The sequence below is a fragment of the Phyllobates terribilis genome, unplaced genomic scaffold (assembly GCF_046119375.1).
Source record: "Phyllobates terribilis strain yellow unplaced genomic scaffold, ASM4611937v1 Scaffold_8__6_contigs__length_399053987, whole genome shotgun sequence".
Classification (NCBI taxonomy): Eukaryota; Metazoa; Chordata; class Amphibia; order Anura; family Dendrobatidae; genus Phyllobates; species Phyllobates terribilis.
Window position 1 is genome coordinate 6,725,301 of NW_027362768.1, and position 27,109 is coordinate 6,752,409.

General features: G+C 44.9%; 1 protein-coding gene across 3 annotated transcripts in view; it reads left to right on the forward strand.

Annotated features, from left to right (window-relative positions):
• LOC141156641 (uncharacterized oxidoreductase ZK1290.5-like) overlaps positions 1 to 27,109 on the forward strand; it is a 199,732-nt gene that overhangs the window by 41,526 nt on the left and 131,097 nt on the right. For all 3 annotated transcript variants that reach the window (XM_073642833.1, XM_073642832.1, XM_073642834.1), the window contains one exon: positions 221 to 469. In XM_073642833.1, the coding sequence (XP_073498934.1) occupies positions 221 to 469 (249 nt within the window). The remainder of the gene's footprint in view (positions 1 to 220; positions 470 to 27,109) is intronic.

Sequence of the window (27,109 nt, forward strand, 5' to 3'; positions counted from 1 at the left end):
TATTAAAAACCTGTTATAGTTGGGGGCCCTTGAGTTTCAAGTTACGCCACTGCCTGCAAACAATGCCAGTCTCCTGGACTCCTGTGAGGGTGACCTGGGAGGCGGCCCTGGAATACAAAAGATCTCTAGAATTTACTTATAGTAAATACTAATAGTCCTGGAAAATTCCTTTAATTACAAAACTTATTTGTCCTGTTCTAATTGTGCATCTCACTCCTAGGGACGTCTCATCATGGAGGATATTCTCACAGTGCGCTGCTGTATGCTCTGAGATCTTGTGGTATTCGGCACATCGATACGGCTAAGCGATATGGCAATGAGGAATTGGTTGGGAAAGCTATATCTGAAAGTGGAGTGAAGAGAGAAGAGCTGTGGATCACCACTAAGCTGTGGCCCGGCGACTACGGATACAAGGAAGCCACACAGGCGTGTCTAGATTCCTGCAGAAGACTTGGAGTAGAGTATCTAGGTATGAATGATGGATTGTATTCTTATAGATTCTATTTGGTATATAGGACATACAGCATATGGAGCACAAGGCTTAAAGGGGTTTTACAATTTTAATAATTGTAATAAAATAGTTCAAAAACCTGCAACCTGCACTTGCTTAAAGGGAATCTGTCACCCCCTGGGACCTATCAGACTGCTAATATGGGCATACAGGTGAAAGAAATGTAAATTTATACATACCTGTATGGCCCATAGTAGCAGTCTTGTGGCTGTTAAATTGCTTTTTATAAAATCCTTTTTCCTAGTCTTGGCATCTGGGGGACGCCAATAAATGCCCACCTATATGCTTAATTTAAATATTCCCACCCTCCCCTGCACGTAACAGGTCCCTGTAACGTGCAGTCTAGGGCTGCACATGCCATGCATGTGCAATGCGATTATAGCTTAAGGCACTTTTTTTTTCTCCCTGTGCTATTTTACTTGTCTGCTCTAGTGCGCAGGCGCCGGGAGTCACTGTGACTTCCGCTCCAGTGACCGCCGGTGTGTGCAACAATGAGGTTTGGTCCCCACTTCCTCCCAGATAGCAGGATGCTGGGAGGAAATGGGGACCAAACCTCATCGTTGCGCACACCAGCGGTCACTGAAAAAAAAAGTGCCTTAAGCTATAATCGCATTGCACATGCGTGGGATGTGCAGCCCTAGACTGCACGTTACAGGGCCCTATGACGTACAGGGGAGGGGGGAAATATTTAAATTAAGCATATAGGCGGGCATTTATTGGCGTCCCCCGGACTCTTAGCCTAGGAAAAAGGATTTTATAACAAGCAATTTCACAGCCACAAGACCGCTAATATGGGACATACAGGTAAGTATAGATTTACATTTCTATCACCTGTATGCCCATATTAGTGGTCTGATAGCTCCCAGGCGGTGACAGATTCCCTTTAAGATATGCCCCCCACCGTCTGTGTGATGCCTCTTTGGTGCTTCTTGCCAGTCTTTGTTTTCTTGGCTGCAGTGATGAGATCTAGTGATGAGCGAGCATGCTCGTTACTCGAGATTTACGAGCATGCTCGGGTGTTTTCCGAGTATCTTCGGCGTGCTCGGGTGTTATGTTTGAGTCACTCTGTGCGCATCATTTGCGACTGTTTGACAGCTTTAATTAGGCATTCCTCACATGTATGAAAGCTGTCAAGCAGTCGTAAGTCATGCACACGGAGTGACTCAAGCATAACACCCGAGCACGCCGAAGATACTCGGCGAGCACCCGAGCATGCTTACCGAAAGGGTTAACAGAATATACTCGCTAATCACTAGTGACATACGTGACTACTGCTGCCAATCACTTGGCTTTGTCGTTACTCTTGGATATGCAAAGGTACATTTATTACTTTTATTATGTTATCAGCCATCCACCTTCATCTTTGCTAATCTTGGAAAATTCGTTTAGGGTCTGTAGCAATGCAGAATTATAAGGGTTTTCTACTACTATTTGACCCCCTTTCATATGTTCCAACTCTTCCAAACAATCAGTTTTCTATTCTAATATACTTTTATTACCTGTACTGCTTCTGTGAGCACATCTCTGTGTGGGTCATATATTCCTCTGCTGTCATGCAGGCTCTGTTAATTCCACTCTGGGACCCTGTATCGGAGCACTTCATACGTTGGGACCAGGCTACCTTTCAATGAGTGACAGCAGTTATGCATGCTCAGATAACTCTCCTCCCCTGCTTGGATCCTGCCAATGCTTTGGAGTGCCACCCTTCAGCTGACAGGTGCTGCTAGATATTAAAGAGCATATGGTTGTCCTTTTCAGCTGAAGGGGCCTATGCATCAGAGGGATCCAAGCAGAGGAGAAGAGCAATATCACACTAGATTGTGTTTGCTTTTGTAGCTGCTGTCTGACATTGAGTGCTCCTGCTTACTTACAGTGGCATGTAAATGTTTGGGCATCCCTAGTCAAAATTACTGTCATTGTGAACAGTTAAGCAAGTTGAAGATGAAATGATCTCTAAAAGGCCTAAACTTTGGCCACAATGATCAATGGTATGTGTGGAGAAAAAAGGACACAGAATTTCAGGAAAAGAACATCTCGCCAACCATTAAGCATGGGGGTGGATCAGTCATGCTTTGGGGTTGTGCTGCAGCCAATGGCATGGGGAACATTTCACGGGTAGAGAGAAGAATGGATTCAATGATATTTCAACAAATTCTTGATTCAAACATAACACCATCTGTTAAAAAGCTGAAGTTGAAAAGAGGATGGCTTCTACAAATGGATAATGATCCTAAACACACGTCAAAATGCACAATACACTACCTCAAAAGGCGAAAGCTTAAGGTTTTACCATGGCCCTCACAGTCCCCTGATCTGAACATCATTGAAAAGCGTTTACAAGTTATACTTGCAATAGGGATGCTACTAACCATGCTGGGTGCCCAAACGTTTGCATGTCATGAATATGTCATTTTTATTGTTAGGCCTTTTAGAGATCATTTCATCTTCAACTTGCTTAACTGTTCACAATAACAGTAATTTTGACCAGAAGTGTCCAAACTTGTACATGCCACTGTAGCTCACTTGTAACCATAAGGCTGTGTGCCCATTATGCATTTTTTAAGCGTTTCCGCAGCGGCAATTCCGCTGTTGAAACGCTTAAAAAACGTTTGGTAGAAGGTCTGCCATGTTCCCCAATGATAATCCGCATGTGCTGTGCACATGCTGCGGAAATTTCCGCTGCAGGTTATCATTGCGGAAAAAAACGCAGAACTACCAATTATTATGCGGAAGCGCTGCGTTTTCGCCGCCATTGACTTGCATTGGAACGCAAGACATCCGAATCACTTCACCTGTACATGCGGATAACATGCGTTTCAATGTGCGGATGGTACCCGGGTGTGGAGAACAGGAGACTCTCCTCTGGACCCGGGTACCATAGTACCTGTAAAAAAAAATAATAAAATAAAAAATAAATATTATACTTACATTCTGATGGCCCCCGGTGTGCTTGTCTTCGCTTGCTGGCAGATCGCGGTGGACTGAAGGACCTGCGCTGACGTCATTTAGTCATGTGACGGCAGGTCCTTCAGTGTAGTGTACCGCGAGCTGCCGGCAAGACTCCGGGGGCCATCCGAAGGTAAGTATAGATTTATTTATTATTTTTTACCATTCTTTCAGGTCACAGTATATAAATCCATGCCGTTTGCATGGATTTATATAGTGTGACCAAGTTGTCAAGTACTTTTCCAAGTGATGCTGAAATCGCTTGGAAAGCGCTTGGCGACCCGCATGCCAAGAACGCTTCACATCCGCATGTCCCTGGCAGGAAAAACGCATGTACAATCCGCATGTACAATCCGCATGCATTTTTTCTGCCAGGGAGACGCAGAAACGCTCAGGAAAAAATCTGGAGCATTTCTGCATCGTGGACACACAGCCTTATACCCAAGCCTTTCTTTTTCTCTAGAATTTCCAAGTATTCCTTTTAAAGGTTAAAACCACCGGCAGCATAAATCAGATGCTGGCTGCCTTATTGTAGCCATGTATTTTTTACTCTGAAATACTGCAGAGAAAACATACTTTGAAAAGCCGACAGGGGAGCATGCGTATCAGATGACTAGCCCAAGGCTGGTCCACCGGGAGTTTCTCCTCATTAAGCTTGTCTATACTGACAGTTCTCTCCTCATACTCACATATAGAGAACTAGGAGAATTACTCCTAGGTAGTGTTGAGCCACCCCCGTAGTGTTCGGGTTCGGTTCGGTTCGTCGAACACCGGGATGTTCGAGGAACTGTTCGTCGAACTGTTCGTCGAACACCTTAGAACACCGTCGAACACCGTTAAAACCAATGGCAGGCAAACAAAAACACATAGAAACACATAGAAAACACCTTCAAAGGTGTCCAAAAGCTGACAAACTGCTCAGAAGACGCTCTCTTTAAAAAAGCCGGCCGGCAATTCAGCAGCGGCATACACCGGTACCCGACAATTTAGACAAGAAGGAATAGAGCATCACACATAGATTAGATAGATAGAGATATGTCAGTCACACATATAAGAAGCACAGTGACAGTGTTGCTTACTGTACTTGTCATTTAGTGTAAAGGATTTATTAAAAAAAATAATAGTGTTTTCGTGCACCGTCTCTTTAAAAAAGCCGGCCGGCAATTGAGCAGCGGTACCCGACAATTTATAACAGAAAGAATAGAGCATCACACATAGATAGATATAAACATGCCAATCACATATATAATAAGTACAGTGACAGTGTTGGTTACTGTACTTGTCATTTAGTGTAAAGGATTTATTTAAAAAAATAATAGTGTTTTCATGCACCGTCTCTTTAAAAAAGCCGGCCGACAATTCAGCCTCGGTACCCGACAATTTAGAACAGAAAGATAGAGCATCACACATAGATTAGATAGATAGAAACATGTCAGTCACATATATAAGAAGTACAGTGATAGTGTTGATCACTGTACTTGTCATTTAGTGTTAAAATAAAGGATTTATTAAAAAAAAAATTGGCGTGGGGTTCCCCGTAATTTTAGTCTCTAGCGGAGGTTAAGCAGACGGCTGGGGCAGATGTTTGAAGCCTGGGAAGGGGGTAATACTCACGGAGCTTCCCAGGCTACTAATATCAGCATATCAGCCCCCAGCTGAATACCTAGCCTTTACTAGCTATTAAAATGGGGGACCCCCCCCAAAAAATGACGTGGGGTCCCCCCTATTTAAATAGCTAGCAAAGGCTAAGCAGACAGCTGGGGGCTGATATTAATAGCCCAGGAAGGGTGCCATGAATATTGGCCCCCTCCCAGGCTAGAAACACCAGCCGTCAGCTGTCCCAGAAATGGCGCATCCATAGGATGTGCCAATTCTGGCACTTAGCCTCGCTCTTCCCACTGCCCTGTAGCGGTGGCAGTGGGGTAATAGGGCTGGGGTTGATGTCAGCTTATAATGCCAGCTGACATCAAGCCCAGGTTAGTAATGGAGAGGCGTCTATAAGACACCCCCATTACTAACCCCATAGTCAAAGTTAAAAAAAAAAAAAACACAAACACCCAGAATAAAGTCCTTTAATTGAAATAAACACACAATTCTTTATTGTTCTAAATTAAACCATACTTACCATCACGCCCATTCCAGCTGAAGCCAACGATCTCCTGCAATAAAAGTAAAATAATAAACCAACATCATCCTTACCTTTCCATGGTTCCCACGACAGCTTCAGCTCTGCTACATCGAGATGACAGGCTGGACCGCAGCAGAACGCTGCCATCCAGCCTGTCATCCCGCAGACACTGAGAAGCGCAGGCTTGCTTGCGCTCCTCAGTGTCTGGCTGTGACGGCATAAAGATGAACCGAGGTCATGTCCAATGAGCTCGGCTCACCTCATGCACGTCACTGACAGCGTGGGAGAATTCTCACGCTGAAGCGCTGAGTGCAGGAGAATTTTCCCACGCTGTCAGTGATGTGCATGAGGCTGATATTTAAATTTGGCGCACAAATCGGTGATTGGTCGCGGGCAGCGTCCGCGACCACTCAGCACAGTAGTGTTTAACTTTGGCGGCAAGATCAGTGATTGGTCGCGGTCAAGACGGCGACCAATCACCGATTTGTGCGGCACATTTAAATAGCGGCCGCGACCAATTGGATGTCAGCGCCGCTCCCCGGTCCTCCCTTCACGCCCTAGCCGCATGGATGTCAGCGGCGCTGCCTGTGCGGATACTTCCGCTGCGAGAACCCGGGACATGAGCGGGCGCTCGGAGCAGAAGTATCCCGACCCGCAGCGCCGCTCCCCGGTCCTCCCTTCACACCCTAGCCGCTGATGTCCCCACAGTATCCGCATGGTGTTACAAAGGTCCGGACATTTGTGTTAAAAATCGCTGATTGGTCGCTGGCGCTGCCCGCGACCAATCACCGATTTGGGCGCCAAATTTAAATATCGGCCGCGACCAATCACCCATCTTGGCTCCACATTTAAACACTGCTGTACTGATTGGTTGCGGACGCTATTTAAATGTGGCGCCAAAATCGGTGATTGGTCGCGCCCAGCGTCGGCGACCAATCAGCACAGCGGTGTTTAAATGTGGAGCCAAGATCGGTGATTGGTTGCTGAGATCATTGGACATGAATGAGCTCACCTCATGCACGTCACTGACAGCGTGGGAAAATTCTCACGCTGTAGCGCTGAGTGCAGGAGAATTCTCCCACGCTGTCAGTGACGTGCATGAGGTGAGCTGAGTTCATTGGACATGAACTCGTCTCATCTTTATGCCGTCACAGCGAGACACTGAGGAGCGCAAGCATGCCTGCGCTTCTCAGTGTCCGCGGCATGGCAAGCTGGATGGCAGCGTTCTGCTGCGGTCCAGCCTGTCATCTCGATGTAGCAGAGCTGAAGCTGTCGTGGGAACCATGGAAAGGTAAGGATGATGTTGCTTTATTATTTTACTTTTATTGCAGGAGATCGTTGGCTTCAGCTGCAATGGGCGTGGTGGTAAGTATGGTTTAATTTAGAACAATAAAGGATTGTGTCTTTATTTCAATTAAAGGAGTTTATTCTGGGTGTTTGTGTTTTCTTTTAACTTTGACTATGGGATTAGTAATGGGGGTGTCTTATAGACGCCTCTCCATTACTAACCTGGGCTTGATGTCAGCTGGCATTATAAGCTGACATCAACCCCAGCCCTATTACCCCACTGCCACCGCTATAGGGCAGTGGGAAGAGCGAGGCTAAGTGCCAGAATTAGCGCATCCTGTGGATGCGCCAGTTCTGGGGCGGCTGACGGCTGGTGTTTCTAGCCTGGGAGGGGGCCAATATTCATGGCACCCTTCCTGGGCTATTAATATCAGCCCCCAGCTGTCTGCCTAGCCTTTGCTAGCTATTTAAATAGGGGGGACCCCACGTCATTTTTTTGGGGGGGGTCCCCCATTTTAATAGCTAGCAAAGGCTAGGTATTCAGCTGGGGGCTGATATTAGTAGCCTGGGAAGCTCCATGGGTATTACCCCCCTCCCAGGCTTCAAACATCTGCCCCAGCCGTCTGCTTAACTTCCGCTAGAGCCTAAAATTATGGGGACCCCCACGCCAATTTTTTTTAAAATAAATCCTTTATTTTAACACTAAATGACAAGTACAGTAAGCAACACTGTCACTGTACTTCATATATATGTGACTGACATGTTTCTATCTATATAATCTATGTGTGATTCTCTATTCCTTCTATTCTAAATTGTCGGGTACCGCTGCTGAATTGCCGGCCGGCTTTTTTAAAGAGACAGTGCATGAAAACACTATTATTTTTTTTAATAAATCCTTTACACTAAATGACAAGTACAGTAATCAACACTGTCACTGTACTTCATATATATGTGACTGACATGTTTCTATCTATCTAATCTATGTGTGATTCTCTATTCCTTCTATTCTAAATTGTCGGGTACCGCTGCTGAATTGCCGGCTGGCTTTTTTAAAGAGACGGTGCATGAAAACACTATTATTTTTTTTGATAAATCCTTTACACTAAATGACAAGTACAGTAATCAACACTGTCACTGTACTTCATATATATGTGACTGACATGTTTCTATCTATCTAATCTATGTGTGATTCTCTATTCCTTCTATTCTAAATTGTCGGGTACCGCTGCTGAATTGCCGGCCGGCTTTTTTAAAGAGACGGTGCATGAAAACACTATTATTTTTTTTGATAAATCCTTTACACTAAATGACAAGTACAGTAAGCAACACTGTCACTGTACTCCGTATATATGTGGCTGACTTGTTTCTATCTATCTAATCTATGTGTGATGCTCTATTCTTTCTGTTCTAAATTGTCGGGTATCGGTCTATGCCGCTGCTGAATTGCCGCTTTTCATGTTTCACTGTTGGCACTGTTCCCATCGATTTGGGCAATCACTGTAATGCCACAACCACCATGGCTGTGGCATTACAGTGAGTGGCAGGCAATCCCTGCATGATTGGTGCTCTAAATAGCGCCAGACATGCAGGACAAGCTTTTGGTGCACGAACAGTTATCGAACATAACCTCGAACAGCCGAATTTTTTGCAAATCGTTCGGGTTCGTCGAACAACTCGAACACCGCCCAAAACAGCTCAAATTTGAGATTGGCGAACAGTTCTAGTCGAACACCGCTCATCTCTACTCCTAGGTAACAATGTCTACAACCATGGTGGCACACCCTAATTATAGTGGGTAAAGGGGAACCTCAGCAGATAGCCATGCTGTTGCTAATAAAAAATCAAGAATACTGACTGTTATTAGAAAAAAATGAGTACTGACTCATGAACTAAAAAAATAATCACTAAATACTCACCTAACAGTGGATCCTGTCGAGTTTGCCGGCAAAGTCAGCAACCCGGCGCAGGTGTAGCAACGCATTATGATTGCCTGAAATTAGAAAAGTTCCTAAAAGTAATGCAATGTATGACTAAAGGCTCATTTACACGGAACGATAATCAGCTCACAAGCAGAACTTTATCACATATATCCATTACAACCATGTTAGGAGCTTTGTAGGTGTTGACATCATATCCTTTGCACCTGGAATCCTCAACTGTTTTAGGATTATCTAGAGAAAAGACCTATAAAACTCCACTTCCAAACAGGAATCGTACCAAAAAATACCAAATAATTACAGTGTATGGCCTGTAAATCCTGAAATAGCCAGGACGTTATGTAATTATGTGTGGACCTTTCATCTCACTCTCTGGGGAGGAAGTTAGTGTATTCTTCCAGCTTATATTCATCTGTCCAAAGGAGTTAAATCTGCTGCAAACTTCTTTTTAAATGAAAATAGATGTTCTCCAAATCTGTTAACAATTTATCTTGCTGGAAAAGTCAGAATCTGCTACATGCACTAAAGGAGTAGGTATTCAGTCCTGCAAAAAAATGAATGCTTTAAAGACTACAATCACCTAACATAATATGAAAATACTATTCAATATAAATCATATACTTCAGAGTTTCAAAAAATTATCTGTTTTGAGCAAGCTGAGTGGCAACCAATATGACCAGATGAGGTCCATCAAGGGATATCAAGAAGTGTTTAAAACACGCTTTTAGTGCTAGTCCCCTGCTCCATCATTCACAGTGATCCTGATTATTATCACATAAAGTTTAGCTGTTCTAGTACAATTTTCCTGACATTCTTTTAGTTGCATTTTATGACAAAATTCATGGTCCTTAAACAGCTTACAAAACAGCAAAGGGATCTCATTCTTGAAAGTTATTAGTCAGGAGAAAATGGTCCAAAAAAGTTTCCAAAGCATTAGATATACCGTGGAACACTGTGAAGATGTCAACGAGAAGTGGCTTAAATGTGGCACAACAGTAACATTGCCTAAAACTGGATGTCTCTCAAAAAATTATGAAAAAACAAGAAGAAAATTGGTCAAGAAGGCAACATTAAAGGAGCTGAAGAAATTTCTGGCAAATTCTAGTTGTGGGCTGCTTGGGACAACATTCTCCCTTATTCTTCATATGTCTGGCCTGCGGGTTGGACAAGACTGAAGCCTTTTCTTACAAAGAAAAACATCCAAGCCTGGCTATGTTTTGCAAAAACCTACATAAAGTCTACCAAAAGCATGTGGGAAAATGTGTCATGGTCTGATGAGGCCAAGATTAAACTTTTTGACTATAATTCCAAAAGGTATGATTGGTGCAAAAGAGGAAACGATGAAAGAATCCAGCATCTGCTGTGAATAGTGATATATATATATTAAAACATGACTTTTAATGTGACAATTAAAAACAAGGGTAAAATGATGTGAACATAGGGTTGGAGGGGTGGAAAGGGGAAACACAGGTCTTCGTGTTTCAAGCTCAACCTCTCTTAGTCCTGGTCAGGACTAACTTTTTGCCTGTATTTCACTGCATTTAGAACAAATTGAATCATGCCAAAATCCCCAACTCCGTTGGTTGAAATGCAGGTCCAAACTTGCCAGGATGTTTCACTGATACCTGCAGATGCTCATTATTGTACTGCTCTTCAGCCCTTTGGTGAACAAACTGCCTCCTGTTACAGCTAACTATTTCACATGTTGCCTCATCAGTCCAGAGCACCTGTTGCCATTTTTCTGCACTCTGTATTTTTGTTCATAGTTGAATCACTTGGATTTGTTTCTGTGTCAAAGGTATGGTTTTTGTGCCCACCATTCTTCCATAAAAATCACTTCTGTTCAGCCTTCTCTGAGATGTAGATCTGTATAGCTGGGTCCCAGTGGTTGCTGCCAGTTCTGAGCTGATGGCACTGCTGAATATCTTCCAATTTTGAAGGGAAAAAAGCATAATGTATCTTTTATCTGCTGCACTGCTTCCTTACCTAACCGCTGCATCTACAGCCCTAAGCAATAATCGTTTGGTGCTTCTTCAAAGCAGCTTGAGTAGCACACATTGAAACCCCAGTCTGCTTTGAAATTTTCGCCTGGGCGAGGTCTTACTGATGCAGTATAACTTCCTTGTGTCTTTATACTGTGCTCTCACTGTGTATGATATGTGACATGAAACTATCTTCCACAACCACGCCTTTGTAGCAGAGATTGGCCGTTCCTCACCTCCTATATGGTTGTTTCTGTTTCAGTTAATGACTGTGCTTCAGCCTAAATATGAAGATGATGATCATTATCACCTGTTTAGTATAATTGGTTACTTTTACACCAGACTATAATCCTACAAAATCCCTCACTTAGTGCATGTGTACCTAGAAGAATTGATGCTGTTTTGACAAAAAGGTTGGTTAAAATATTGATTTGATGTAGATTTCTCTTTTGTTCATTCACTTTGCATTTTCTTAGTTGATAAATAGAAACTATTAACATTTCTATATTTGAAAGTATTCCTACTTTATACATTGTTGCAAACAATGGCTTTCCTGTGATTTGTGCAACTACAGTTGAAACCAGAAGTTTACATACACTATACATAAAGAAACATATGCATGTTTTTCTCAATATCTGACATGAAATCAGAATAAACCTTTCCCATTTAAGGTCAATTAGGATTACCATAATTTTTAACATTTGCCAAATGCCAGAATAATGAGACAGAGAGAATGTTATAAGGCATTTGTATTACTTACTGCAAAGTCAAAAGTTGACATACTGTACAGACCAAAAGTTTGGACACACCTTCTCATTTAAATATTTTTCTGTATTTTCATGACTTTGAAAATTGTACATTCACACTGAAGGCATCAAAGCTATGAATTAACACATGTGGAATTATATACTTAACAAAAAAGTGTGAAACAACTGAAAATATGTCTTATATTCTAGGTTCTTCAAAGTAGCCACCTTTTGCTTTGATGACTGCTTTGCACACTCTTGGCATTCTCTCGATGAGCTTCAAGAGGTAGTCACCAGAAATGGTCTTCCAACAATCTTGAAGGAGTTCCCAGAGATGCTTAGCACTTGTTGGCCCTTTTGCCTTCACTCTGCGGTCCAGCTCACCCCAAACCATCTCTATTGGGTTCAGGTCTGGTGACTGTGGAGGCCAGGTCATCTGGCATAGCACCCCATCACTCTCCTTCTTGGTCAAATAGCGCTTACACAGTCTGGAGGTGTGTTTGGGGTCATTGTCCTGTTGAAAAATAAATGATGGTCCAACTAAACGCAAACAGGATGGAATAGCATGCCGCTGCAAGATGCTGTGGTAGCCATGCTGGTTCAGTATGCCTTCAGTTTTGAATAAATCCCCAACAGTGTCACCAGCAAAGCACCCCCACACAATCACACCATCTCCTCCATGCTTCACGGTGTGAACCAGGCATGCAGAGTCCATCCGTTCACCTTTTCTGCGTCGTACAAAGACACAGTGGTTGGAACCAAAGATCTCAAATTTGGACTCATCAGACCAAATCACAGATTTCCACTGGTCTAATGTCAATTCCTTGTGTTCTTTAGCCCAAACAAGTCTCTTCTGCTTGTTGCCTGTCCTTAGCAGTGGTTTCCTAGCAGCTATTTTACCATGAAGGCCTGCTGCACAAAGTCTCCTCTTAACAGTTGTTGAAGAGATGTGTCTGCTGCTAGAACTCAGTGTGGCATTGACCTGGTCTCTAATCTGAGCTGCTGTTAACCTGCGATTTCTGAAGCTGGTGACTCGGATAAACTTATCCTCAGAAGCAGAGGTGACTCTTGGTCTTCCTTTCCTGGGGCGGTCCTCATGTGAGCCAGTTTCTTTGTAGCGCTTGATGGTTTTTTCAACTGCACTTGGGGACACTTTCAAAGTTTTCCCAATTTTTCGCACTGACTGACCTTCATTTCTTAAAGTAATGATGGCCACTCGTTTCTTTACTTAGCTGCTTTTTTCTTGCCATAATACAAATTCTAACAGTCTACTCAGTAGGACTATCAGCTGTGTATCCACCAGACTTGTGCACAACACAACTGATGGTCCCAACCCTATTTATAAGGCAAGAAATCCCACTTATTAAACCTGACAGGGCACACCTGTGAAATGAAAAACATTTCCGGTGACTACCTCTTGAAGCTCATCAAGAAAATGCCAAGAGTGTCAAAGCAGTCATCAAAGCAAAAGGTGGCTACTTTGAAGAACATAGAATATAAGACATATTTTCAGTTGTTTCACACTTTTTTTGTTAAGTATATAATTCCACATGTGTTAATTCATAGTTTTGATGCCTTCAGTGTGAATGTGACGCGCCCCCTGGGACATATTCCTTTTTGAGGGGAATACCCGGCACCGGATCAGATGGGGGGTTGTAGTCTCCGAGCGGCTGAGACCCGGTCCCGTGCCCAGGGCGTCAAGCTATGTGTTATGTGGCAGTCCTACAGATGTTATTAAAGTTCTTTTGTGTCGACTACGCCACCCGTTGTAATGCGGTCACTGTGGCCGCCGCTGCAGCAGGGTCCGCTGAGGCTGATGGTGGATGTGCAGCTTGGTGGGATAACCCCCAACGGGAGGGGTATAGCCTCAGAGGGGACAGGCGCAGAGGATGGGGGTTGTGGTGGTGCGGTGCAGCCGGCAATGAAGACAGACTCGGGTTGTGCAGTTAAGGGAGTTTACTTACTGCTGATGTTTCGGTCACTCCAGCTGTTAGTGACCACCCGAGCCGTGCTGCGTCCACCAGGTCCTGGATCCAGCCAACCCCCAAACAAGTCCGGAGCGTGGCCCTGAGCTCTCCCTCTGTCCTTTCTTCAGCCGTCCCCACCAGTGATCCACCTAGGTCCAGCTCCCTCGGGCCTTCTGTTGGGCAACCCTTGGCCTTAGGTTCCCTGACCCTCCATGTGGTATGCCTTCAGGGTGGATGTAGTGGGTGGCCGTGGCAGATGCTGCCCACAGCCTCCGGTCTCTGGCTAGGGATGTTTTTGCCCCCACCAGCTTGGGTTCCGGTACCCTTGTGCTGACTCCTCACCCGGTGCTCTAATTTGGGTTCTTGGGTCCCTTCAGTCTTCCCCCTCTGGGTCTTTCTCTTTCTTTCTCCTCTCTCTCTCTCCAGGGCTGCTGTTTCCTTCTCTCTCCTCTCCAACTGACTTGTTCTCAGCGTCTGACCCTGATCTAAGTTGGTGCCCTCCTTATATATCCCTCTATGTGTGAGCTCAGGTGACCAGCACCCAATGAGCTCCTATCACTACCCAGACTGCTCCCCCTATCTGCCCCTACACTACATGGGATGTACCACCCCCCTCCCACTCCAGCCAGGAACAGGCTCGGTTGTACCTGCACATTTCTAAGTGGGAGTACCGTCGGCCTGCTCCTCTGGAATGGGATGTATGTAGTGCATGCAGTCTATCTGAGCTCAGTTCCACACTCCTTCCTTACCCGGGAGTGGAATATCACACCTCTGGGTTGAGGTGCAATACCCCTGTAGCAGCCGAATCCTCAGGGTGCTACATTCCCCCCTGGTAAATCACAGCACGTCCTCGGGCTGTAAGACATAAAACACCAAAACATACAAAATTTTTATATGAACATATAAAACATACAAACATTATATATATATAAAACTTTTTCATATAAACATTCTCGTCGTCTCTGGTTTCAGGTTCCTCCTCCGGACACTGTGCAACGTGTGTCCGGGAAAAGTGCGACAGTCTTTCTAGAAAAATGGTTTCTCCTATAAAACCGGTAGGGGGCGCTTTAGGACGCGCAACTATTTACAGGGGAATTTGGCCGTTCTCAGTCCCCGGCCAAGTAAAGGGAAAGGGATGGCTGCTCACAGTCCTCAGCCTGGTTTGGGTAGGGGACACACGGGTTAAACTGTTCACTGGTCCCAACGGGGACTAAACTTTAAAGCAGCCACGGTTACTTGGGTACCCCGACAGGTAACTATATACAGTCCTTTGTACTATCTCAGTCATAGTACCTTCTAGCCTTGAACCCGTTTGGGTCCTCTGGCTCCTCCTCCCTACACCGCAACTCCTCCTCTGTCAGGCGATGCACGTGGAGGGCGTAAGGTCCCTTGGCACACTTGTGCCGGGTGAACGTTACCTCGTCACCGACGTAGAGGTCACGGCCTTTGTGACCCTCTGGCAGGTGGGACTCGACGTCCCGTCGGGTAACGAAGACGTCACCCATGGTGTTCCGGTCCTTTATGAAGCCCCACCCATGCTGCGCATTAAACTTTATTACCGTCCCGATGGTACGGGGACGATTTGCTGCACAGGGGTCCCTTCTGGTCCGACTCTTTTGCTCCGCGCTGCGGGTCTGGGCCCATTGCTCTCTGACCCGCCTCTCCTCCCGTTCTCTCTTAAACTCTGCCAGCTGTTGACGGCAACACTCTGTGCGTTCAGCTGCAGCTGCCCGAGTCTCTCCGGTGAACCCCATCAAATCTTCTCCCGTGGGGTCCCACACGAATTGGGCTTCTTCTAGTGGAGGCGAGACCCGAGTCACGGGCTTTGGAGCCGGAATCAGGGGCTCACACAGGGGACCTAACTTCTTTTGTCGCTCCAGTTCCAAGAATTCTTCGGGCCAGATGAAAGGCCGCCCGTCCGGCCACGCTAGCTGGCTGAAGGGGTCCTCTCCCAGATATGGCACCCTTGGTGTTTCGGGTGCGGGCGCGATGGTGGGGGCGCCCAGGTTACCCAGGCCTTGCGGCCAGGCCGGGGGCATCTGGAAGGTAAATGGAACTGTTAACACGGCGGCGCCCTGGGCTACCTGGCCTTGCGACCAGGCCGGAGGCTCCGCGGAGGTAGATGGCTCTGCTGGGGATGCGGCGCCCGGAAACGCTAGGCCCTGCGACCAGGCCGGAGGCTCCTCTTCCTTCGCCACGCTCCGGGTCACGACGCGTGACGTCACCGGGGTCGCGACGGCGGCTTCCGGTCGGGGCCTAGTCGGTGGCGGTGTCATGGCGGTCTCGGGTACGGCCGGGGGACCTTCGGGCTCTGCGACGGGGAGCTGGGGCAGATAAGCGGTCTTCCGGTATGGGGTATAGGCGTCCCCCTTACCTGCTGCCATGCGTCTCGCTCCCTCTTCTGCGCCGTCTCCGGCCTTGGGTCCTCCCGCGTCATCCGCAGAGGCAGTCGGTGTCTTCTTCCAAGGGAGCGGGTTCCGTGGACGGGTTCCAGCTTGCTGGGCCATCTCCCGGCCCCACTCCGCCAGGATCTCCCTCTGCACTCGGGCCATCCTTCCCGCGAGGCCCTCCAGGGCACTCCGCGCGCACTCCCGATCTCGGGGAAGCTGCGCCAGGATCTCCGCTAAGCCTAGCGGGGTTGTTGACTCCAGCAGGCTCCTGACCATCGGGTCGGTGCTGCTCTGCTCTCCTCTTTCTTCCTTTTGCAGGCTCCTGGCCAGCGGGCCGGTGCTGCGCTGCTGCCGCTCCATTCCCGGGTCTATTCTTCCTCTCCTCGACTCCGGGTGCTCTCGTTCTGGACACCTTGCCTCCGGGTGCGCTCGTTCTAGACTGCTCCAAGCGACACCCATCTTTTCTCTTCTCTTTCGTCTCCTCCCACTTAGAGGGCGGTCCCGGGGCAACTCGGTGACTGTCAGCTCCAGGGGGAGTTCTTTCACGCTGACAGACACCTCCAGCATCACAGTCTCTGTTGGTGGGGGCGGTTTCCACTTTTGGCGCCATTTTCTGTCCCGGCCCACGATGGGATGTGGCCTCTTGCCCTCCTTTGGCACGCCCATAATGGCGTCCGCTGCTCTTCCAAGGCGGGAAATCTGCGGTTTTGGCGGGAAGCGTCGCCCAGTGGCGGTAAACTCTGCAGATGGCGGGAACAAGCTGGAAATGGCGGACAATCGGCGGGAAACGACTGGTGATGGAGTCCGATGGCGTGGACCCTCCGGAACCGGCGGGAGACTTCTTTCTGAGGTAAACTTGCACTTTTCTTCAGGCACGCAGTACCCGGGTGTTGCGGGCACGTAATCCTGCCGACTACGCCAAAGTTGACGCGCCCCCTGGGACATATTCCTTTTTGAGGGGAATACCCGGCACCGGATCAGATGGGGGGTTGTAGTCTCCGAGCGGCTGAGACCCGGTCCCGTGCCCAGGGCGTCAAGCTATGTGTTATGTGGCAGTCCTACAGATGTTATTAAAGTTCTTTTGTGTCGACTACGCCACCCGTTGTAATGCGGTCACTGTGGCCGCCGCTGCAGCAGGGTCCGCTGAGGCTGATGGTGGATGTGCAGCTTGGTGGGATAACCCCCAACAGGAGGGGTATAGCCTCAGAGGGGACAGGCGCAGAGGATGGGGGTTGTGGTGGTGCGGTGCAGCCGGCAATGAAGACAGACTCGGGTTGTGCAGTTAAGGGAGTTTACTTACTGCTGATGTTTCGGTCACTCCAGCTGTTAGTGACCACCCGAGCCGTGCTGCGTCCACCAGGTCCTGGATCCAGCCAACCCCCAAACAAGTCCGGAGCGTGGCCCTGAGCTCTCCCTCTGTCCTTTCTTCAGCCGTCCCCACCAGTGATCCACCTAGGTCCAGCTCCCTCGGGCCTTCTGTTGGGCAACCCTTGGCCTTAGGTTCCCTGACCCTCCATGTGGTATGCCTTCAGGGTGGATGTAGTGGGTGGCCGTGGCAGATGCTGCCCACAGCCTCCGGTCTCTGGCTAGGGATGTTTTTGCCCCCACCAGCTTGGGTTCCGGTACCCTTGTGCTGACTCCTCACCCGGTGCTCTAATTTGGGTTCTTGGGTCCCTTCAGTCTTCCCCCTCTGGGTCTTTCTCTTTCTTTCTCCTCTCTCTCTCTCCAGGGCTGCTGTTTCCTTCTCTCTCCTCTCCAACTGACTTGTTCTCAGCGTCTGACCCTGATCTAAGTTGGTGCCCTCCTTATATATCCCTCTATGTGTGAGCTCAGGTGACCAGCACCCAATGAGCTCCTATCACTACCCAGACTGCTCCCCCTATCTGCCCCTACACTACATGGGATGTACCACCCCCCTCCCACTCCAGCCAGGAACAGGCTCGGTTGTACCTGCACATTTCTAAGTGGGAGTACCGTCGGCCTGCTCCTCTGGAATGGGATGTATGTAGTGCATGCAGTCTATCTGAGCTCAGTTCCACACTCCTTCCTTACCCGGGAGTGGAATATCACACCTCTGGGTTGAGGTGCAATACCCCTGTAGCAGCCGAATCCTCAGGGTGCTACAAATGTACAATTTTCATAGTCATGAAAATACAGAAAAATCTTTAAATGAGAAGGTGTGTCCAAACTTTTGGTCTGTACTCTACATTTCATTAGTATTTGGTACCATTGCCCTTAAACCGAATGACTTGGGTCAAATGTTTGGGATATCCTTCCACAAGCTTCTCCTGACAAAACTGGTGTAACTGATCCAGGTTTGTAGGTCGCCTTGCTCACACCTGCCTTTTCAGCTTTGCCCATACATTTTCAATAGGATTGAGATCAGGGCTTTGTGATGGCCACTCCAAAACGCTGACTTTGTTATCCTTAAGCCACATTGTTACCATTTTGGCAGTATTCGTCGGGTCATTGTCCATTTGGAAGACCCATTTCCACCCAAGCTTTAACTTCCTGGTTGATGTCTTGAGATGTTGCTTCAGTATTGCCACATAATCTTCTTTTCTCATGATGCCATCTATTTTGTGAAGTGCATCAGTCCCTCCTGCAGCAAAACAACCCCACAACATGATGCTGCCTCTCCCATGTTTTACAGTTGGGATTGTGTTCTTAGGCTTCCAAGTTTCTCCCTTTTTCCTCCAAACGTAACGATGATCATTATGCCCAAAAAGTTCAATTTTAGTTTAATCAGACCACAGGACATGTCTCCAAAAATTAAGGTCTTTGTTCCTGTGTGCATTTGCAAACATTAATCTGGCTTGTTCATGTTTCTTTTGAAGTAATGGCTTCTTCCTGGCAGAGTGGCCTTTCAGCCCATGTTGATACAGTACTCGTTTCACTGTGGATATTGACACAATCTTACCAGCTTCCCGCCATTATCTTCACAAGGTCTTTTAATTTTGTCCTTGGGTTGGTATGCACATGTTGTACCTAAGCACGTTCATCTCTGGGACACAGAACCCGTCTCCTTCCTGAGCGTTATGATGGCTGGACAGTCCCATCTTGTTTGTACTTGCGTATAATTGTTTGTACAGATGAACGAGTCACCTTCAGGTATCTTGAAATTGTACCCAAGCATGAGCCAGACTTGTGCAAGTCCACAATTCTCTTCCTCATATCTTGGCCGATTTCTTTAGACTTTCCCATGATGCTACACAAAGAAGCAGTGTGTTTCAGGTGTGCATTAGCATACATCCACAGGTGTGTCTCTAATTAACTCAGTTGTTGCTAAAAAAACAGCTTTCAAACACATGACATCATCATATAGGCAGTCCAGAATTGTTTCAGGGCTTAGTAATCTAAGTGTACGTAAACTTTTGACTTTGCAGTAAGTAATAAAAATGTCTTATAACATTCTCTCTCTCTCATTATTCTGGCATTTGGCAAATATTAAAAATTATGGTAATCCTAATTGACCTAAAACCGGAAAGGTTTATTCTGATTTCATGTCAGATATTGAGAAAAACATGCATATGTGTCTTTTTAAATAGTGTATGTAAACTTCTGGTTTCAACTGTATATCACTGTGGTTGGTACAACTTCTGATTGCCCCAACAGGGCAGTAAGTAAATTAAAATTCCCAACAGCCCTGCAGATTATTGCAAATAGTTATAAAAAGTATTCATTGTTTCAGTCATTAGTCGGTGGCATGTTTACTTTTAGTATCATGCAATGCTGATATATTTACGTCAGATTTCAGCGTAATTGAAGGCAAGGACAAAGAGCGGAAATTGTAATAGTTGTAAATAGATCTTAATGAACTCTCCATTGTTTGCTGGAGCTTGTCAGCTTCTAGGGTACTCTACGGGTTACAGTTCTGCTTTATTTTTCATTAACATGAGATTGTTTTCACTTGAACTTCATTAAACTAGTCACAAAATAGGAAAGCCTGTATCCAATGATTCCTAATACTGAGCTTTGTAGTAGGAGATGGAATCTCAGCTGAATAAACTTTTAGAGATCATCACCCATGGAAGTGCGCAAGAGTAAGGACTTTGTCACTGTAAGAAGAAACATAGACCTATTATTAGGAGAGCATTGTTTCATTGACTAAAGGAGTTGTATGTTGCACATGACTGTTAGGAGCGTGTAGTGGAGTATTCCCGCTGAATACAGATAGGGCAGCACGATGGCTCCGTGGTTAGCACTGCAGCCTTGCAGCACTGGGGTACTAGGTTCAAATCCCACCAAGGACAACATCTGCAAGGATGTTCTCCCTGTGTTTGCGTGGGTTTCCTCTGGTTTCTCCGTTTTCCTCCCACACTCCAAAGACATACTGATAGGGAATGTAGATTGTGAGCCCCAATGGGGACTGTGATGGTCATGTATGTAAACTGCTGTGGAATTAATGACACTGTATAAATGAGTAAATTAAATAAAAGGGGGGGAGGCACAAACATTGGTTGCGGCCAAGATTTGAATCTAGGACCACTTATGCAGTGGCATGGTGGTGATGCAGTAGATGCCTGTTTACTTGGTTGACATGTGCTAACACATGCTTATGTATCAAATTATTAAATTAATATATAAGTATTACTAAAGAAAAGACACAATGTGTGTGAGACCAGAGAAACGTTCATTGAATGTTGTCATGGACCACCAAAGTTTACCATGCAGGTGTGATTTGGCCATGTGCGCTAGCCATCCCGTCTGGTATCACCCTACTAGTCCATTGACTGTGTTTCATTCAAATATTGGTTCTCTTGACCGCCTTAGGCTATGTTCACATTGTGTTTTGCCACACATTAGTTGAGGCTTGGGTTTGACGCCCTAAAAAATGTGATTCGGGTGGTTACCCTAGACAGGGCCATTGACTTTAATGAGGAAGATTCAGTCACTGCTTGCTCTGTCTGGCCTTAGTTTTGGCAGTGTCTGCTTTTCTGAGGCGGGCAGGATAGTCAGTCGACCTCACTTTTGTTCTCGCCTCAGAAATGTGGATGCTTCTGAAACTGTGGCTAATCAGAACTTATAGTGACTCCATCTGCCTTATTAAACTCAATGCTCCTAAAAGATCTTTTTCGGGGCTTCAAACAGAAACTTCAGCGGAGCCACTGACTTTTGGCCAAAAAAACACAACATGAACATAGCCTTAGACTCCTTCGTTAATAACTTCTGGGTCATAGAGGAGGGAGAGAATGATCCACTGGAGAGTACATTATGAATCAGACCGGAGTATAACGTGTGCATTCATCATAGTTCCCAAAGTTATTGTGATTTTGGCTTTCAAGTAATTTAAAGGATAAAGATGGAGAATTTTGTGCCAAGAATACATTTTCTTCATTTGTTGTGGTTGTAGTGCTAGGCCCATGTCTGAGAGGGAAAAATCTTATCTAAATTTAGAGACTTGGATGCTACAGTTAAAGGGATTCAAAGCCATAATTTCAATGTTATGATCATAAAAAAGTTGTGTGTAGAAAGAAAACTCCACAATTCACATATGGTAACTCGGTCAGTTACATAAGAGAGCCAAAAATCTAGTAGACAAACTGCTGCAATGTTTTTTATGTATGTAAAAGCCTGATCTATCAAAATATAAAATCAACTCATACTGTAAATGGTAGGAATAAAAAAAAAATTGAAACACTAGGATTACCATTTTCAAGTGACTGCAACCCCCCACCCCCAAAATGCAGAAAAATGCAATTAAAATGTTGTATATACCCCCAAAAATGTACAAGTAAAATCTAAAGTCTGCTATGCAAAAATATAGCCTCTATACAACTATGAGAAAATGGTCTCAGAAAAATGACACAAACCGGCATTATAAAAAACTACCGTACATAAGTTTAATGCCGTAATCATACTGACCCGAAGAATTATATTGTCAGGTCCCTTTCACTGCACAATGAAAGACGTAAAAGCAAAACACAGAAAAACAATGTCAGACTTGTGTGCATGTAGCACTCGAAACGCGTCTGGATATTGCTATGCGATCCCTCCTCTCCTGTGTTTTTCTTGCCATTCATTTTAATTTTTTTCAAATAAAGGAATTTATCTTATACGTACCTTGGATCGGAAGCTGGATCATTTTATCTTTTCCTGTGTTCTCCGCACGCCGGGCAGTGGCGTCGATCACAGGCTTGCCTGCTGATTGAAGAGTGAGCTAGCAATTTTTCTTTTTCTTTACTTGTTTTTTTTCACTTTTTTTAACTTATATTATATTGTAAGTGAATGTTGTCATTTTAAATCTACAGCTCTTCCATCAAAGAACAATCTCTCATACGTCTATGTCATTAGAGGAATAAAAGATGTATGCCTCTTATAGGAAGGTGGGGCTGAAAAATGCAAAACTAAAAATTTGGCTCAGACTGGACAGAATTCTGGCACAGTTTGATTAGTAAATCTGTCTAAATAAGTTCCTATTGCCCGGAGCATTATTAGAAATTCCCATGATGGAAAAGATATATTCTTGTCTTTTTAATCAGTTACTTCCAGCCCCGCTTACAGTCACAGCAGTGTAAAAGGTTAGAGGTTATTTGCTCCTCATCAGACATTCTTGAATCACTCAACCCATAAATATAAGGTTGTTCTTAGTAAACTTTAGTCCTCGGAATTTAACTTCCACTGACGAACACATTCATTAAAGAATCGCCCAATTTTCCTTAAATGGCCAGAAATGTATCAGACATATCTAAAATATAAATTGATAGATTAGAGCCATGTCACTTTCCTCGCCAAACCCGACATAGCTGAAATTCTATACGCGGTACTAGGAAAACAATCTGACTTCCTGCACTAATTTGTGGCAAGATTGTTATCTATGCAAAATTAGATGTTTTTTAAGCTATATGTACATCAGGGTACACAAAACTTATTCCTAAAATAATAATTTTCTATAGCGCCAACATATTCCGCAGCACTTTACATTTTTAACTGGTATTTTTGTACATTTCTCAACACATTTATAAAGTTTTAGTATCACCCATAAAGGCACACAACTGACTTTATGTCTGCACTCCCCAGTAATAACAAACTACAGCAATTGATCAAAGGTTTTTCCCACCAAAAAAAACACTGATCACTTTTGCTCTGGATAGGGTATTGTACTCAGGAACTGTAGAAAATAAGTGGAGTGATAGCACACATGTGTAACCACTGCTCCAGTCCAATAGGATCACCGTGCTCTGGTGATCGGTGTGGGCCCAGCGATCATACATTAGGCGATAAATATTTTCACAGATTAACTTCTTTACAGGGAACCTGTCATCAGATTCATGCTGCCCAAAGCACGGAAAACATGAATCAGACACTGGATACCGGATTGCAGACAGGCGATCACTGCTGCGTTTCATATTAAACATACTTAGAAAAGCCGTCCGGAGACTGTGTGTCTGAAGCAGATCCCCAGTGGCTTCTCTCTGCCCTTTCCAGTTGCCTAACAGGTGTTTCCCGTGTGTGTACATAGGGAGAGACCTGTCAGTCAAAAGGATCGGAGCGGTGAGAAGCCGGCCGGGTACCCGCCTACTGGTCATCAGAGACACATATTGGATTGGGCAGCATGAATCTGATGACAGATCCCCATATAACAATAGATCCACCTAATTGATTCTTGGCCACATCACTGCCACATCTGTCAAAAAATTGTATCAAAAATGCTGGAAGTGCCATAATCGGTGAGTAAATTGCCACATTTTTCCAGGCAGTTGATGGAAAAATCACAATGTAAATGTTGCAAATTAGCAACGTAACAAAGTATTATTTTTATAAAATTGGAAAATCTATGTATAGCCAATCTCACACAGGACAGGTTTTTATGCAGTTTTATGCCTTAGGCCGTAGTCACAGTACTGTATAACACGGCCAAGTGCTATGTGATAAAGCATTGTTATTCTATGGGACAGCTCATATCAGCCATTATTTTTTCATGCCGATTCAGCATCAAAGAGCAATCACAGCATGCCGCGATTGGCAGCGAGATTCGACTCATTTGCACCCATACAAGTCTATGGGTGCATGTGAAATATCAGACTGCACCTGGGTGTCACCCCAGTGCAGTCCGATATAGGCCATGGAGGAGAAGGATAAATTACTTTGTCTGTCTCCTCTGCACCTGTGCTGCGATTCTCTCATGTTAGAGGATCAGACCACAGAGCACGGACACTTGGCTCCCAATCGCAGCAGAGCTGGAGCCAAGTATCAATAGCATATCGCATCCAATGTTCTCGAATCGGACGCTATACGCTAATCTGTTTCCAGCCTTATTCAGACATCAGGTTTTTTGAGGTTTGAGAAAAACAAACCAAGTTTCATCAGTGATTTTCATCAGAGTTTCATCAGATTTTCATCAGTTTTTTTTCACTGATAAGAAAAAAAATTTCTACAACTTCTAACTATAAGGCCTCATTCACACGTCAGTTCTTCACATATGAGTGCTATCCGTGTTTTCACTGATAGCACTCGTACCATTGATAGTATATGGTGCCATTCATATGTCAGTGATTTTTTGTAGACTGAGTGGTCCAAGCAAAATCACATAGACATGTCCGATATTTATCTGTGGGTCGGATAAAAGTCTACGTGTGCTGTCCGTTTTTCACTGACTGATAGGAGAAGGCGGAGAAAGTTTTTTTTTTCCTCATCAGTGAACAAAACTGATGAAACTCTGACCAATTTCTGATGAAAAACACTGATGAAACCCATTTCTCATACGTCAAAAAAGCTCACGTCTGAATGAGGCCCAAATGTGTTTTCCTTCGTTCAGGAGTACGGTAACTTCTGAATTTGCTGAAAAACAGATACATCAAAGCTAAATAAAGTTAATAGGTTATTCCAATTTCCGCCTTTGTGCTTCTAGGTCCTGGTCATCAGATGCAGGGCTATGAAAACAGCTGAAAATATATTGAAAATAATGGGATTTATGGAAACAGCGTAGTAAAGCGAGCCATGCGGTATGTTGGTGAAACTCCTAAGAAATAGTGTACTTTTCTGCTTTACTCATATCTGTCATTAATTTCTATGGGTGTCTCACAAACGGTTCAGTGCATCTGCGCTGTTTTCTTACCCGCGGCCCATCAAGGGCATGAAAAGACAGAGTTGGGAATAAGCCACTAAAACTACCAAATCACTTCCTATTAAATGGTACGAGGGTCAGTCAATAAGTAATGCCTCCTATTTTTTTTCTCATTTTAATTGGCAAGAAATTCAAATGCAATTACATAGGTTGAAAACCACAACATTAACGATTAATTTGTCACTTTTCAATATAACCTCCATCCACTTCCACAGTCTTGGTCCACCGTTTAACAAGGGCATGTATTCCAGCATGGTAAAAAGCATTCTTGGGACCCACCGTGCACAAACTTTTCTATATCCCAGTTGTCCAATAATTCTCATCACACTGCCTTTACTGAGGCAGATAATGCCACACAATTCATCTGCAGTCACCCGGTGGTCACCACGAATGATGTCATCGACTCGCTGAATGTTGCTTGGAGTCACTGCGGTTACTGGCCTGCCACTCCGCATTTTGTCAGCCAACGGTGATGGCCCTTCAGCTGTGTTACAGCGACGAACCCATCGTCTAACAGTACTGACATCCACTGTTGCATTACCGTACACATTTTTCAGTCTCTCATGAATTTGAATGGGCGTTTCACCTTCTGCATGCAAGAATTCAATCACAGAACGTTGTCTAATACCAACATCGATGTCAGCCATTTTGCAAACGGATACAGTCCTGCCACCTGTTGGTGCAGGAAGTTGCAATTGCTGTGGATTGGAGAAGAAGGTTTGAGGAATTGTGCCAATTTCGAATATTTAACATAACTACCTTATTTAAGGAGAAAAAAAATAGGAGGCATTACTTATTGACTGACCCTCGTAATATCTGGTACTGCTATTGAATAAGCACAACCTAATGAATTTGTGCAACATGAATGTTACTTGGTGGAGTCTTCTCATGACTGTCCCAGTCATCATATGAAAGTCTAGAATTTGACAGCAATCCCAAGTGTCTGAACCCTTGCAAACGTTTTATGCTTTTCTGGAGCTTACGCTTGAGTCGTTTCAAAAGAAAACAAGGATTTAAGGACTTAACAATGTCAAGCTCCATCTACAAAGTGCCGTCTCATTATCCTGCGCATCCCAGAATGATCCGTGACCGCACAACGTGTAATTACATTTGGTGGCAGATTATTATCCTCTGTGCACAGGTCGCTCAGATCCCTGCCAAGAAGAACTGGACGCTTTGAAGTGGCATGGTAATAGGAAGATTAGAGAAGACTGCGGGGTGTGAGTTTATGAGTCAGTCACACCTAAAACTTCTTTCTAGTGTAAGGTACTGTACAAAGGACTTCATGTATGGATTGTATTTATACAGTGATATAAAGGGTACTATGTAGACTATACCATCCCGAAAGAGCAGTCAAGAATGCAAAGCGGAAAATGTCTACTGCAGCGAAAGATCTTGACAAACACAATCCTTTCCAGCATATTGCTCTGTTTTGCAATGTGATTTTTGGCTGCCAGCCTTGGACAGGTGAAGCACAAAGATAAAATGTGTTATCCCTGATCAAAATGTGAAGGAAAAAACTGCATCGTAAAACCAGGTCTGTTCAGCTTGGTGCATGCTGCGTTTGGAAAAACAAAACTTTGCCCCCAAAATACCATAAAGACGCCACAAACAAAAGTGCGTGGTATCTAGAGTTTTCAGTGAACTTTAAAGTACGAGGGTCAGTCAATAAGTAATGCCTCCTATTTTTTTCTCCTTTTAATTGGCAAGAAATTCAAATGCAATTACATAGGTTGAAAACCACAACATTAACGATTAATTTGTCACTTTTCAATATAATCTCCATCCATTTCCACAGTCTTGGTCCACCGTTTAACAAGGGCATGTATTCCAGCATGGTAAAAAGCATTCTTGGGACCCACCGTGCACAAACTTTTCTGTATCCCAGTTGTCCAATAATTTTCATCACACTGCCTTTACTGAGGCATATAATGCCACACAATTCATCTGCAGTCACCCGGTGGTCACCACGAATGATGTCATCGACTCGCTGAATGTTGCTTGGAGTCACTGCGGTTACTGGCCTGCCACTCCGCATTTTGTCAGCCAACGGTGATGGCCCTTCAGCTGTGTTACAGCGACGAACCCATCGTCTAACAGTACTGACATCCACTGTTGCATTACCGTACACATTTTTCAGTCTCTCAT